The following is a 16,352-nucleotide window of genomic DNA, read 5'->3' as shown; positions in this document are numbered from 1 at the left end:
GCACATTCCCTGAACCCCACCATTGCACAGTCCCTGAAACCCATCATCGCACCGTCCCTGAACCCCATCGTCGCACAGTCCCTGAACCCTACCATCGCACAGTCCCTGAACCCCACCATTGCACAGTCCCTGAACCCCACCATCGCACAGTCCCTGAACCCTACCATTGCACAGTCCCTGAACCCCACCATTGCACAGTCCCTGAAGCACATCATCGCACAGTCCCTGAACCCCATCGTCGCACAGTCCCTGAACCCTACCATCGCACAGTCCCTGAACCCCACCATTGCACAGTCCCTGAACCCCACCATTGCACAGTCCCTGAACCCCACCATTGCATAGTCCCTGAACCCCACCATTGCACAGTTCCTGAACCCCACCATTGCACAGTTCCTGAACCACACCATTGCACAGTCTCTGAACCCCACCATTGCACAGTCCCTGAACCCCACCATTGCACAGTACCTGAACCCTACCATCGCACAGTCCCTGAAACCCACCATCGCACAGTCCCTGAACACCACCATCGCACAGTCCCTGAACCACACCATCGCACAGTCCCTGAACCCCACCATTGCACAGTCCCTGAACCCCACCATTACACAGTCCCTGAACCCCATCATCGCACAGTCCCTGAACCCTATCATCGCACAGTCCCTGAAACCCACCATTGCACAGTCCCTGAAGCCCATCATCACACAGTCCCTGAACCCCATCGTCGCACAGTCCCTGAACCCTACCATCGCACAGTCCCTGAACCCCACCATTGCACAGTCCCTGAACCCCACCATTGCACAGTCCCTGAACCCCACCATTGCATAGTCCCTGAACCCCACCATTGCACAGTTCCTGAACCACACCATTGCACAGTCTCTGAACCGCACCATTGCACAGTCCCTGAACCCCACCATTGCACAGTACCTGAACCCTACCATTGCACAGTCCCTGAAACCCACCATCGCACAGTCCCTGAACACCACCATCGCACAGTCCCTGAACCACACCATCGCACAGTCCCTGAACCCCACCATTGCACAGTCCCTGAACCCCACCATTACACAGTCCCTGAACCCCATCATCGCACAGTCCCTGAACCCTATCATCGCACAGTCCCTGAAACCCACCATTGCACAGTCCCTGAAGCCCATCATCACACAGTCCCTGAACCCCATCGTCGCACAGTCCCTGAACCCTACCATCGCACAGTCCCTGAACCCCACCATTGCACAGTCCCTGAACCCTACCATCGCACAGTCCCTGAACCCCACCATTGCATAGTCCCTGAACGCCACCATTGCACAGTCCCTGAACCCCACCATCGCACAGTCCCTGAACACCACCATTGCACAGTCCCTGAACCCCACCATTGCATAGTCCCTGAACCCCACCATTGCACAGTCCCTGAACGCCACCATTGCACAGTCCCTGAACACCACCAACGCACAGTCCCTGAACCCTATCGCACAGTCCCTGAACCCCACCATTGCACAGTCCCTGAACCCCACCATTGCACAGTCCCTGAACCCCCCCATTACACAGTCCCTGAAATGCACCATTGCACAGTCCCTGAATGCCACCATTGCACAGTCCCTGAACCCCACCACTGCACAGTCCCTGAACCCCACCAATGTATAGTCCCTGAACCCCACCATTGCACAGTCCCTGAACCCCACCATTGCATAGTCCCTGAACCCCATCGTTGCACAGTCCCTAAACCATACCATCACACAGTCCCTGAACCCTACCATTGCACAGTCCCTGAACCCTACCATTGCACAGTCCCTGAACCCTACCATCGCATGTCCCTGAACCCTGCCATTGCACAGTCCCTGAAACCCACCATCGCACAGTCCCTGAAACCCACCATCGCACAGTCACTGAACCATACCATCGCACAGTCCCTGAACCCCACCATTGCACAGTCCCTGAAACCCACCATTGCACAGTCCCTGAACCCTATCGCACAGTCCCTGAACCCCACCATTGCACAGTCCCTGAACCCCATCATCGCACAGTCCCTGAACCCTGTCATCGCACAGTCCCTGAACCTCACCACTGTTCAGTCCCTGAACCCCATCATCGCACAGTCCCTGAACCCCATCGTCGCAGTCCCTGAACCCTACCATCGCACAGTCCCTGAACCCCACCATCGCACTGTCCCTGAACCCTACCATCGCACAGTCCCTGAACCCCACCATTACACAGTCCCTGAATGCCACCATTGCAGAGACCCTGAACCCCAACATTGCACAGTCCCTGAACCCCACCATCGCACAGTCCCTGAATGCCACCATTGCATAGTTCCTGAACCCCACCATTGCACAGTCCCTGAACCCCACAATCGCACAGTCCCTGAACCCCACCATTGCACAGTCCCTGAACCCCATCATCGCACAGTCCCTGAACCCTATCATCGCACAGTCCCTGAACCCCACCATTGCACAGTCCCTGAACCCCATCATCGCACAGTCCCTGAACCCTATCATCGCACAGTCCCTGAACCCCACCATTGCACAGTCCCTGAACGCCACCATTACACAGTCCCTGAACCCCACCATTGCACAGTCCCTGAACCCCATCATCGCACAGTCCCTGAACCCTATCATCGCACAGTCCCTGAAACCCACCATTGCACAGTCCCTGAACCCCATCATCGCACAGTCCCTGAACCCTATCATCGCACAGTCCCTGAACCCCATCATCGCACATTCTCTGAACCCTATCATCGCACAGTCCCTGAACCCCACCATTGCACAGTCCCTGAACCCCATCATCGCACAGTCCCTGAACCCTATCATCGCATAGTCCCTGAACCCCACCATTGCACAGTTCCTGAACCCCATCATCGCACAGTCCCTGAACCCTATCATCGCACAGTCCCTGAACCCCACCATTGCACAGTCCCTGAACCCCATCGTCGCACAGTCCCTGAACCCTACCATCGCACAGTCCCTGAACGCCACCATTGCATAGTCCCTGAACCCCACCATTGCACAGTCCCTGAACGCCACCATTGCACAGTCCCTGAACCCCACCATTGCATATTCCCTGAACCCCACCATCGCACAGTCCCTGAACCCCACCACTGCACAGTCCCTGAACCCCACCATTGCATAGTCCCTGAACCCCACCATTACATAGTCCCTGAACCCCACCATTGCATGATCCCTGAACCCTATCGCACAGTCCCTGAAACCCACCATCGCACAGTCCCTGAACACCACCATCGCACAGTCCCTGAACCACACCATCGCACAGTCCCTGAACCCCACCATTGAACAGTCCCTGAACCCCACCATTACACAGTCCCTGAACCCCATCATCGCACAGTCCCTGAACCCTATCATCGCACAGTCCCTGAAACCCACCATTGCACAGTCCCTGAAGCCCATCATCACACAGTCCCTGAACCCCATTGTCGCACAGTCCCTGAACCCTACCATTGCACAGTCCCTGAACCCCACCATTGCACAGTCCCTGAACCCTACCATCGCACAGTCCCTGAACCCCACCATTGCATAGTCCCTGAACGCCACCATTGCACAGTCACTGAACCCCACCATTGCACAGTCCCTGAACGCCACCATTACACAGTCCCTGAACCCCACCATTGCACAGTCCCTGAACCCCACCATTGCACAGTCCCTGAACCCTATCGCACAGTCCCTGAACCCCACCATTGCACAGTCCCTGAACCCCATCATCGCACAGTCCCTGAACCCTATCATCGCACATTCCCTGAACCCCACCATTGCACAGTCCCTGAAACCCATCATCGCACCGTCCCTGAACCCCATCGTCGCACAGTCCCTGAACCCTACCATCGCACAGTCCCTGAACCCCACCATTGCACAGTCCCTGAACCCCACCATCGCACAGTCCCTGAACCCTACCATTGCAGTCCCTGAACCCCACCATTGCACAGTCCCTGAAGCACATCATCGCACAGTCCCTGAACCCCATCGTCGCACAGTCCCTGAACGCTACCATCGCACAGTCCCTGAACCCCACCATTGCACAGTCCCTGAACCCCACCATCGCACAGTCCCTGAACCCCACTATCGCACAGTCCCTGAACGCCACCATTGCACAGTCCCTGAAGCCCACCATTGCACAGTCCTTGAACCCCACCATTGCACAGTCCCTGAACTCCACCATCGCACAGTCCCTGAACCCCACCATTGCACAGTCCCTGAACCCTACCATTGCACAGTCCCTGAAACCCACCATCGCACAGTCCCTGAACACCACCATCGCACAGTCCCTGAACCACACCATCGCACAGTCCCTGAACCCCACCATTGCACAGTCCCTGAACCCCACCATTACACAGTCCCTGAACCCCATCATCGCACAGTCCCTGAACCCTATCATCGCACAGTCCCTGAAACCCACCATTGCACAGTCCCTGAAGCCCATCATCACACAGTCCCTGAACCCCATTGTCGCACAGTCCCTGAACCCTACCATTGCACAGTCCCTGAACCCCACCATTGCCCAGTCCCTGAACCCTACCATCGCACAGTCCCTGAACCCCACCATTGCATAGTCCCTGAACGCCACCATTGCACAGTCCCTGAACCCCACCATTGCACAGTCCCTGAATGCCACCATTACACAGTCCCTGAACCCCACCATTGCACAGTCCCTGAACCCCACCATTGCACAGTCCCTGAACCCTATCGCACAGTCCCTGAACCCCACCATTGCACAGTCCCTGAACCCCATCATCGAACAGTCCCTGAACCCTATCATCGCACATTCCCTGAACCCCACCATTGCACAGTCCCTGAAACCCATCATCGCACCGTCCCTGAACCCCATCGTCGCACAGTCCCTGAACCCTACCATCGCACAGTCCCTGAACCCCACCATTGCACAGTCCCTGAACCCCACCATCGCACAGTCCCTGAACCCTACCATTGCACAGTCCCTGAACCCCACCATTGCACAGTCCCTGAAGCACATCATCGCACAGTCCCTGAACCCCATCGTCGCACAGTCCCTGAACCCTACCATCGCACAGTCCCTGAACCCCACCATTGCACAGTCCCTGAACCCCACCATTGCACAGTCCCTGAACCCCACCATTGCATAGTCCCTGAACCCCACCATTGCACAGTTCCTGAACCCCACCATTGCACAGTTCCTGAACCACACCATTGCACAGTCTCTGAACCCCACCATTGCACAGTCCCTGAACCCCACCATTGCACAGTACCTGAACCCTACCATCGCACAGTCCCTGAAACCCACCATCGCACAGTCCCTGAACACCACCATCGCACAGTCCCTGAACCACACCATCGCACAGTCCCTGAACCCCACCATTGCACAGTCCCTGAACCCCACCATTACACAGTCCCTGAACCCCATCATCGCACAGTCCCTGAACCCTATCATCGCACAGTCCCTGAAACCCACCATTGCACAGTCCCTGAAGCCCATCATCACACAGTCCCTGAACCCCATCGTCGCACAGTCCCTGAACCCTACCATCGCACAGTCCCTGAACCCCACCATTGCACAGTCCCTGAACCCCACCATTGCACAGTCCCTGAACCCCACCATTGCATAGTCCCTGAACCCCACCATTGCACAGTTCCTGAACCACACCATTGCACAGTCTCTGAACCGCACCATTGCACAGTCCCTGAACCCCACCATTGCACAGTACCTGAACCCTACCATTGCACAGTCCCTGAAACCCACCATCGCACAGTCCCTGAACACCACCATCGCACAGTCCCTGAACCACACCATCGCACAGTCCCTGAACCCCACCATTGCACAGTCCCTGAACCCCACCATTACACAGTCCCTGAACCCCATCATCGCACAGTCCCTGAACCCTATCATCGCACAGTCCCTGAAACCCACCATTGCACAGTCCCTGAAGCCCATCATCACACAGTCCCTGAACCCCATCGTCGCACAGTCCCTGAACCCTACCATCGCACAGTCCCTGAACCCCACCATTGCACAGTCCCTGAACCCTACCATCGCACAGTCCCTGAACCCCACCATTGCATAGTCCCTGAACGCCACCATTGCACAGTCCCTGAACCCCACCATCGCACAGTCCCTGAACACCACCATTGCACAGTCCCTGAACCCCACCATTGCATAGTCCCTGAACCCCACCATTGCACAGTCCCTGAACGCCACCATTGCACAGTCCCTGAACACCACCAACGCACAGTCCCTGAACCCTATCGCACAGTCCCTGAACCCCACCATTGCACAGTCCCTGAACCCCACCATTGCACAGTCCCTGAACCCCCCCATTACACAGTCCCTGAAATGCACCATTGCACAGTCCCTGAATGCCACCATTGCACAGTCCCTGAACCCCACCACTGCACAGTCCCTGAACCCCACCAATGTATAGTCCCTGAACCCCACCATTGCACAGTCCCTGAACCCCACCATTGCATAGTCCCTGAACCCCATCGTTGCACAGTCCCTAAACCATACCATCACACAGTCCCTGAACCCTACCATTGCACAGTCCCTGAACCCTACCATTGCACAGTCCCTGAACCCTACCATCGCATGTCCCTGAACCCTGCCATTGCACAGTCCCTGAAACCCACCATCGCACAGTCCCTGAAACCCACCATCGCACAGTCACTGAACCATACCATCGCACAGTCCCTGAACCCCACCATTGCACAGTCCCTGAAACCCACCATTGCACAGTCCCTGAACCCTATCGCACAGTCCCTGAACCCCACCATTGCACAGTCCCTGAACCCCATCATCGCACAGTCCCTGAACCCTGTCATCGCACAGTCCCTGAACCTCACCACTGTTCAGTCCCTGAACCCCATCATCGCACAGTCCCTGAACCCCATCGTCGCAGTCCCTGAACCCTACCATCGCACAGTCCCTGAACCCCACCATCGCACTGTCCCTGAACCCTACCATCGCACAGTCCCTGAACCCCACCATTACACAGTCCCTGAATGCCACCATTGCAGAGACCCTGAACCCCAACATTGCACAGTCCCTGAACCCCACCATCGCACAGTCCCTGAATGCCACCATTGCATAGTTCCTGAACCCCACCATTGCACAGTCCCTGAACCCCACAATCGCACAGTCCCTGAACCCCACCATTGCACAGTCCCTGAACCCCATCATCGCACAGTCCCTGAACCCTATCATCGCACAGTCCCTGAACCCCACCATTGCACAGTCCCTGAACCCCATCATCGCACAGTCCCTGAACCCTATCATCGCACAGTCCCTGAACCCCACCATTGCACAGTCCCTGAACGCCACCATTACACAGTCCCTGAACCCCACCATTGCACAGTCCCTGAACCCCATCATCGCACAGTCCCTGAACCCTATCATCGCACAGTCCCTGAAACCCACCATTGCACAGTCCCTGAACCCCATCATCGCACAGTCCCTGAACCCTATCATCGCACAGTCCCTGAACCCCATCATCGCACATTCTCTGAACCCTATCATCGCACAGTCCCTGAACCCCACCATTGCACAGTCCCTGAACCCCATCATCGCACAGTCCCTGAACCCTATCATCGCATAGTCCCTGAACCCCACCATTGCACAGTTCCTGAACCCCATCATCGCACAGTCCCTGAACCCTATCATCGCACAGTCCCTGAACCCCACCATTGCACAGTCCCTGAACCCCATCGTCGCACAGTCCCTGAACCCTACCATCGCACAGTCCCTGAACGCCACCATTGCATAGTCCCTGAACCCCACCATTGCACAGTCCCTGAACGCCACCATTGCACAGTCCCTGAACCCCACCATTGCATATTCCCTGAACCCCACCATCGCACAGTCCCTGAACCCCACCACTGCACAGTCCCTGAACCCCACCATTGCATAGTCCCTGAACCCCACCATTACATAGTCCCTGAACCCCACCATTGCATGATCCCTGAACCCTATCGCACAGTCCCTGAACCCTACCATTGCACAGTCCCTGAACGCCACCATTGCATAGTCCCTGAACCCCACCATTGCACAATCCCTGCACCCCACCATTGCACAGTCCTTGAACCCCACCATTGCACAGTCCCTGAACCCCACCATTGCACAGTCCCTGAACCCCACCATTGCACAGTCCCTGAACCCTACCATCGCACAGTCCCTGAACCCCACCATTGCATAGTCCCTGAACGCCACCATTGCACAGTCACTGAACCCCACCATTGCACAGTCCCTGAACGCCACCATTACACAGTCCCTGAACCCCACCATTGCACAGTCCCTGAACCCCACCATTGCACAGTCCCTGAACCCTATCGCACAGTCCCTGAACCCCACCATTGCACAGTCCCTGAACCCCATCATCGCACAGTCCCTGAACCCTATCATCGCACATTCCCTGAACCCCACCATTGCACAGTCCCTGAAACCCATCATCGCACCGTCCCTGAACCCCACCACCGCACAGTCCCTGAACCCCATCATCGCACAGTCCCTGAACCCTATCATCGCACAGTCCCTGAAACCCACCATTGCACAGTCCCTGAACCCCATCATCGCACAGTCCCTGAACCCTATCATCGCACAGTCCCTGAACCCCATCATCGCACATTCTCTGAACCCTATCATCGCACAGTCCCTGAACCCCACCATTGCACAGTCCCTGAACCCCATCATCGCACAGTCCCTGAACCCTATCATCGCATAGTCCCTGAACCCCACCATTGCACAGTTCCTGAACCCCATCATCGCACAGTCCCTGAACCCTATCATCGCACAGTCCCTGAACCCCACCATTGCACAGTCCCTGAACCCCATCGTCGCACAGTCCCTGAACCCTACCATCGCACAGTCCCTGAACGCCACCATTGCATAGTCCCTGAACCCCACCATTGCACAGTCCCTGAACGCCACCATTGCACAGTCCCTGAACCCCACCATTGCATATTCCCTGAACCCCACCATCGCACAGTCCCTGAACCCCACCACTGCACAGTCCCTGAACCCCACCATTGCATAGTCCCTGAACCCCACCATTACATAGTCCCTGAACCCCACCATTGCATGATCCCTGAACCCTATCGCACAGTCCCTGAACCCTACCATTGCACAGTCCCTGAACGCCACCATTGCATAGTCCCTGAACCCCACCATTGCACAATCCCTGCACCCCACCATTGCACAGTCCTTGAACCCCACCATTGCACAGTCCCTGAACCCCACCATTGCACAGTCCCTGAACCCCCCCATTGCACAGTCCCTGAACCCCACCATCGCACAGTCCCTGAACCCCTCCATTGCACGGACCCTGAACCCCACCATCACACAGTCCCTGAACCCCATTGCACAGATCTGAACCCCACCATTGCACAGTCCCTGAACCCCACCACCGCACAGTCCCTGAACCCTACTATCGCACAGTCCCTGAAACCCACCATCTCACAGTCCCTGAACCCTACCATTGCACAGTCCCTGAACCCCACCATTGCATAGTCCCTGAACCCCACCATTGCACAGTCCCTGAACCCCACCATTGCACAGTCCCTGAACCCGATTGCACAGTCCCTGAACCCTACCATTGCATGGTCTGAGGACTGAACATGGAATCTATTTGCTCTGTATGGGATTGAAGGATGATTTCCTGATGCATCTGTCAGAGGTGATTAGTGGGGTGGGGGGGGGAGGGTGGTGGGCGGGTGGATGTGTAGGCCTCAGTTACTTGGCAATGTGAGTGTAACGTTTGAACACTTACAACACTGATTTAATCATCCACGGCAGACGTGCGCAGAATAGCTACAGACTCCGCTTTCTGCTTTCACTTGTGTTTACGATATTCAAAGTTCCACCAGTTCTGATCTTTCCCTTTTCCCCTGTGAATGCCAATTAGCAGGTAGCTACCACAGTGGAGACAGTAATAAAATTAAAGATGTTCTCACGGACAGGCATTAAAAGTAAAATATGGATTATTACCATTGGCCAACACTCCCCAGAGTATCGGAGAAAGGTTTTAGTGCTGAAATGAAACGGTGGGAAGGGAAGCAAGACAGCAAATTTGACTGAATCAGTGAGGGAATGTTGGCCATTTCCTTTCTCTTTGTGTAAAGCACTTACGTGTACAGAGGCTGCAACTGTAAAGGAGAAGTCTTCTGTGGGGCCTGATAACCATAGGAATCAAATCCTCCAATGAAATCAACTGAAAACACAGGAGAAACAATTAGTATTTTGCAGCGTGATTAATTAATAATTTTCAGACCGTTGCGATGAGAGACATTGTCCTTTGTATCTTTCGATGGCATCTTGCAAATTTTCACTTTTCAACTATTTCCACACCACCCCCTCTCACACCTCCAACCAATCCCCTTTTTCAACCCACACTAAAAATTAAATTATTTGCTCGTTATCCCATCGTTGTCTGTGGGATCTTGCTGTGCACGAATTAGCTGTCACTTTGCCCTGCATTATAACAGTACATTTCAAAAAGCGTTTCATAGGCTTTAAGTTGCTTTGAGATGTCCTTAAGCCTGGAACGGTGCTATATAAATGCAAGTTCGTTCTTTCTTTCACCATATACCTTTGCCAAAGAGACAATTAGAAACCTAATTCTCTCCGGGATGTGATAACCAAGAGCAAGGCCAGCATTTGTTGTCCATCACTGGTTCCTCATGAAGGTGGGTGTGGGCCTTCATCTTTAACCTCAGTGTTGTAGCACTCTGATACAACTGAGGGTCTTGCTAGGCCACTTCGGAGGGCAGTAAGAGTCAACAATGGACAACATTCTGGCAATAGTACTGAAGACTTGTGCTCCAGAATTTGCCATGCCCCTAGCCAAGCTATTCCAGTGCAGCTACAACAGCTGGCATTTACCTGACAATGTGGGTAATTGCCCAGGTATGTCCTGTCCACTAAAAGCAGGGCAAATCCAACCCAGCCAATTACCGCCCCATCAGTCTACTCTCGATCATCAGTAAAGTTATAGAAGGAGTCATCATCAGTGTTATCGAGCAGCACTTGTTCAGCAATACCTGTTCACTAACACTCAGTTTGAGTTCCACCAGGGTCACTCAGCTCCTGTCCTCATACAGCCCTGGTCCAAACATGGACCAAAGGGCTGAACTCCAGAGGTGAGGTGAGAGTGACTGCCCTTGACATCAAGGCAACATTTGACCGAGTGTGGCATCAAGGAGCCCTAGCAAAACTGAAATTAATGGAAAGCAGAAGGAAAACTCTCCACTGGTTGGAATCATACTTTGCATAAAGGAAGATGGTTGTGGTTGTTGGAGGTCAATCACCTTAGTCCTGGGACATCACTGCAGGAGTTCCTCAGGGTAGTGTCCTCGGCCCAACCATCTTCAGCTGCTTCATCAATGACCTTCCCTCCATCATAAGGTCAGAAGTGGGGATGTTCGCAGATGATTGCACAATGTTCACACTATTCGTGACTCCTCAGATACTGAAGCAGTCCGTGTCTATGTGCGGCAAGATCTGGACAATATTTAGGCTTGGGCTGATAAGTGGCAAGAGACATTAACACCACATAAGTGCTGGGCAATGGCCATCTCCAACAAGAGAAAATCTAACCATCGCCCCTTGACATTCAATGGTATTACCATTGCTGAATCCACCACTATCAACACCCTGGGGGTTACCATTGACCAAAAACTGAACTGAACCAGCCATTTACATACTGTGGCTACAAAAGCAGGTCAGAGGCCAGGAATTTTGCACTGAATAACTTGCCTTCTGACTCCCTAAAGTCTGTCCACCATCTAGAAGACACAAGTCAGGAGTGTGATGGAATACTCTCCATTTGCCTGGATGAGTGCAGCCCCAACAACACTCAAGAAGCTCGCCACCAACCAGGACAAAGCAGCCCGCTTGATTGGCACCCCGTCCACAAACGTTCACTTCCTCCGCCACCAACGCACAGTAGCAGCAGTGTGTACCATCTACAAGACAAGCTGCAGCAACTCACCAACTTCGACAGCACCTTCCAAACCATGACCTCTCCCATCTAGAAGGACAAGGGCAGCAGATAGATGGGAACACCACCACCTGCAAGTTCCCCTCCAAGCCATTCGCCATCCTGGCTTGGAAATATATCGCCGTTCTTTCAACGTCACTGGGTCAAAATCCTGGAACTCCCTTCCTAATAGCACCGTGGGTGTACCCACATCACAAGCAACAGTTGAAGAAAGCGGCTCACTACCACCTTCCGGTGGGCAATTAAGGATGGGCAATAAATGCTGGCCTAGTCAGCGATGCCCACATCCTGTGATGAATAAATGAATAAACAAAAACTGTCTAGGTGTGGGTTGGAGTCACTTACAGGCCAGGCAGGGTAACAATGGGGTGTTCCCTTGCGGACGTTAGTGAACCAGTTGGACTTTTACAACACTCTGACAACGTTATGCTCACTTTTACTGACACCAGCTTTTAATTTCCAGATTTCTCCAGCTGCCACGATGGGATTCATTACAGTTAGCCTAAGCTATTTTTGAAAATTATTAGTCCTGTAACATAACCACTACGCATTTCCAATGATCTCAAACAACACCAATAGCACATTAATTAGATAATCATTCATTTGCAGTTTGTGCTGTGAACAAATTCACTACATAACTTTGAGAGTGATTTCCTGTTTGCAAAAGGGCTCTGGGATGTTCTGAAGACTTCAGAGTGCACTGCAGAAATGCACACTCTTTCTGTAGATAGAGCTTAACGAAACAGGAAAAGCCAAGATGAGGCCTGGGTGAGGTGGTTTTTGGATTCTCCTGACATGCGTACAGGTGAGGGGCCTCCCTTTCGCTCAGTGCCTCTCTTGAACAGCCCAGGAGAGACCGGATGATTGGCAGTGAGAACCTGCAGATTTAGGGTGGAATGCCTGGTGCTGCTGCAGCTCTTTAAAAAACCGCAGCATCGTTTCAGGGAAAAAAGGGCCATTTGGCAATGGAAATATTTTGGAATGTGGTTTTATTTTCCCCATTGATACGATAACACAGCATCAAGGTTGAATAGTCAACTTTAAGGAGGCAGCTGTTGAGGCCGTGATACGAGCTGTGGGAATGGAACATCTCCTTGGTTGGTACACAATGGCATTCTCCCCACACAAAAAAAGGGCAATGGGATCGTTAATGAATTTTGTCTTTAACACCACTTAACATATCCCAAAAGGCATTCAGTCAGCTTTGTCCCTGTCTCTATTGCATAGCAGGCATTTCATTCTTTTCGTCTTGAGGAAGGATGTCCAGGACCTTAGAGAGGGTGGAGAAGAGATTTACCAGAATGGCATCAAGGATGAAGGGCTTCAGCTGTGTGGAGAAGCTGAGATTGTTTCTTTTTGGAGCAGAGAAGGTTTGATAATAATATGTTAATTATATTGTTGAGATACAGAGCTAAAGGGCATTTTGTAAATTAAGCACCTGCAGCACTTATAAAGAGAGACTGCTGGAACGTGGGGATTGTAACTAGAAAGCAGACATATGTAATTCTGTGTTCTGTAAATATACTTATTATCAGGAGAAGTATTACAGTGTAGTTTCATACTTCACCAAATAGCTTGGGATGAGTTAACAAGGTTACTGGGAGATTTGATGGAGGTGTCCAAAATTATGATTGGTTTTGATAGAGAAAATGAGGAGAAAATGTTTCCACTAGCAGCAGGGGCATAGCCTGTGGTTACTAATTGAAAAAGATTGGCATGATGTTTGGGGTGGGGGGGGGGGGGAATGAGGAGGATCATTTTAACACTTGAGGTGTTGTGATCCGGAATGCACTGATTGGAAGGGTAGTGGGAGCAGATTGAATATGAACTTGCCAAAGGAAATTGGCCATAAATGCGAAAAGGAAAAAAAAACAATGCACGGCTATGGAGAAAGAGCAGGGGAGTGGAGTTCATTGGGCAACTCTTTCAAAGGGCTGGCACAGGAAAAGTAGGCTGAATGGTCTTCTATTGTGCTGCATGATTCTCTGATCTGTTAGCTTGAAAAGATTTTTTCTCTTCTTGATTAGAGTTCCAAGCCCCGGGTACTCGATATGTTTTTGCTTTTGGCTGAGTGAAGCGGTTTTATACTCACAGTTCCTGCGCATTTAGCTACTGAGTACAGCAGAGTGTCTCCCACCTGCTTATCCAGTCCAGGTTGTCTGAAAAGAGGACTTGGGTATAAATGTTGCCAGGTTACATTCAGGGTGGCTGACAGTGAATCGTTCAGACAGTTTGTAAATCTCACTTATTTAATTCAGGGGCTGTCCACTGAGTGGAAAGTGCCTGAGCAATTGGCTTTCAGTGAGAGGCAGGTATTTAACAGGCCATTGTAAATTGGCACTGCCTGATTTTCCTGGACTCAAGCAATGTTACCTCCTTGCTGGACTGCATCTCCTGTTATCTGGGTTGCTTGTCTTTTCGAGAGGCCGGTTTTGTCACAACAACAACCTGCATTTACGTAGCATCTTTAGAATAGTGAAACATCTCCCAGCATTTCCCAAGAGCGCTAGAAAACAAATATAACACGGCACTGCAAGAAGGGATATTAGGACCGGTGACTAACTCTTGGTCATAGAGGTAGCGATTGTATCAGGAGGACAGAGGGGTAGGGAGGGTATTCCAGAGTTCCGGGCACACAAATCTGGATGTACAAGAGGTCATAGTTAGAGGAAATCAGAAATCTTGGTGGGGGGGGTGGGGGTGATGGTTGAAGGAGTGGAGGAGATTAGAGGGAGAGTGAGAAAGACAAGGCCATGGAAGGATTTGAAAACAAGCATTTTATATTTGAGGTCACAGAGTTACAGAATCATAAAACAATACAGAAGGAGGCCAATCAGCCCACTCTGCCTGTGCCAGCTCTTTGGTAGAGTTATCCAAATAATCTCCTCCCTTTCCTACAGCCTTGTCAATTTTAAAATTTAAATTTAAAATGGTGCTGTCAGCCAGTTTGGGATTTTGTCTTTTAGCACGGGATGATTTCCTGCTCAATCTCACCAAAACTCCAGGAAAGGTCAGACTTAAATTGTGCCCTGGATTCTGAGCCAATATGGGAAGAACACACACACACCCCCACACACCCGCCCACACCCACACACACACACACCCACAACCCTGCCCACACACACAGACCTCCACACACCTGCCCACACCCACACACCCACACCCACACACACCCACAACCCTGCCCACACACACACACCCCCACACACCCGCCCACACCCACACACACACACACCCACAACCCTGCCCACACACACAGACCTCCACACACCTGCCCACACCCACACCCACACCCACACACACCCACAACCCTGCCCACACACACACACCCCCACACACCCGCCCACACCCACACACACACACACCCACAACCCTGCCCACACACACACACACCCTCACACACCCGCCCACACCCACACACCCACACCCACAATCCTGCTCACACACACACACACCCTCACACACCCGCCCACACCCACACCCACACACACCCACAACCCTGCCCACACACACACACCCCCACACACCCGCCCACACCCACACACACACACACACACACCCACAACCCTGCCCACACACACACACCCCTCACACACCCGCCCACACCCACACACCCACACCCACAACCCTGCCCACACACACACACACCCCCACACACCCGCCCACACCCACACACACCCACACACACACACACCCACAGCCCTGCCCACACACACACACACCCCCACACACCCGCCCACACCCACACACCCACACCCACAACCCTGCTCACACACACACACCCCCACACACCCGCCCACACCCACACACACACACACACCAACAACCCTGCCCACACACACACACACCCTCACACACCCGCCCACACCCACACACCCACACCCACAACCCTGCTCACACACACACACCCCCACACACCCGCCCACACCCACACACACACACACCCACAACCCTGCCCACACACACACACACCCTCACACACCCGCCCACACCCACACACCCACACCCACAACCCTGCTCACACACACACACCCCCACACACCCGCCCACAACCACACACACACACACCCACAACCCTGCCCACACACAGACACCCTCACACACCCGCCCACACCCACACACCCACACACAACCCTGCTCACACACACACACCCCCACACACCCGCCCACACCCACACACACACACACCCACAACCCTGCCCACACACAGACACCCTCACACACCCGCCCACACCCACACACCCACACCCACAACCCTGCCCACACACACACCCGCCCACACCCACACACACACACACACACACACACACACACACACACACAGCCCCACACACCCACACACCCACACACACACACACCCACAACCCTGCCCACACACACACACACCCACAACCCT

At 53.3% G+C, this 16,352-nt stretch overlaps 1 protein-coding gene across 1 annotated transcript in view; it reads right to left on the bottom strand.

Annotated features, from left to right (window-relative positions):
• LOC121291960 (sodium/potassium-transporting ATPase subunit beta-1-interacting protein 1-like) overlaps positions 1-16,352 on the bottom strand; it is a 506,522-nt gene that overhangs the window by 21,990 nt on the left and 468,180 nt on the right. The window contains exon 6 of the mRNA XM_041213649.1: positions 10,087-10,168. Coding sequence (XP_041069583.1) covers positions 10,087-10,168 — 82 coding nt within the window. The remainder of the gene's footprint in view (positions 1-10,086; positions 10,169-16,352) is intronic.

This window comes from Carcharodon carcharias, chromosome 19, assembly GCF_017639515.1.
Source record: "Carcharodon carcharias isolate sCarCar2 chromosome 19, sCarCar2.pri, whole genome shotgun sequence".
Taxonomy (NCBI): domain Eukaryota; kingdom Metazoa; phylum Chordata; class Chondrichthyes; order Lamniformes; family Lamnidae; genus Carcharodon; species Carcharodon carcharias.
This window is presented reverse-complemented; position numbering and strand designations above follow the sequence as displayed.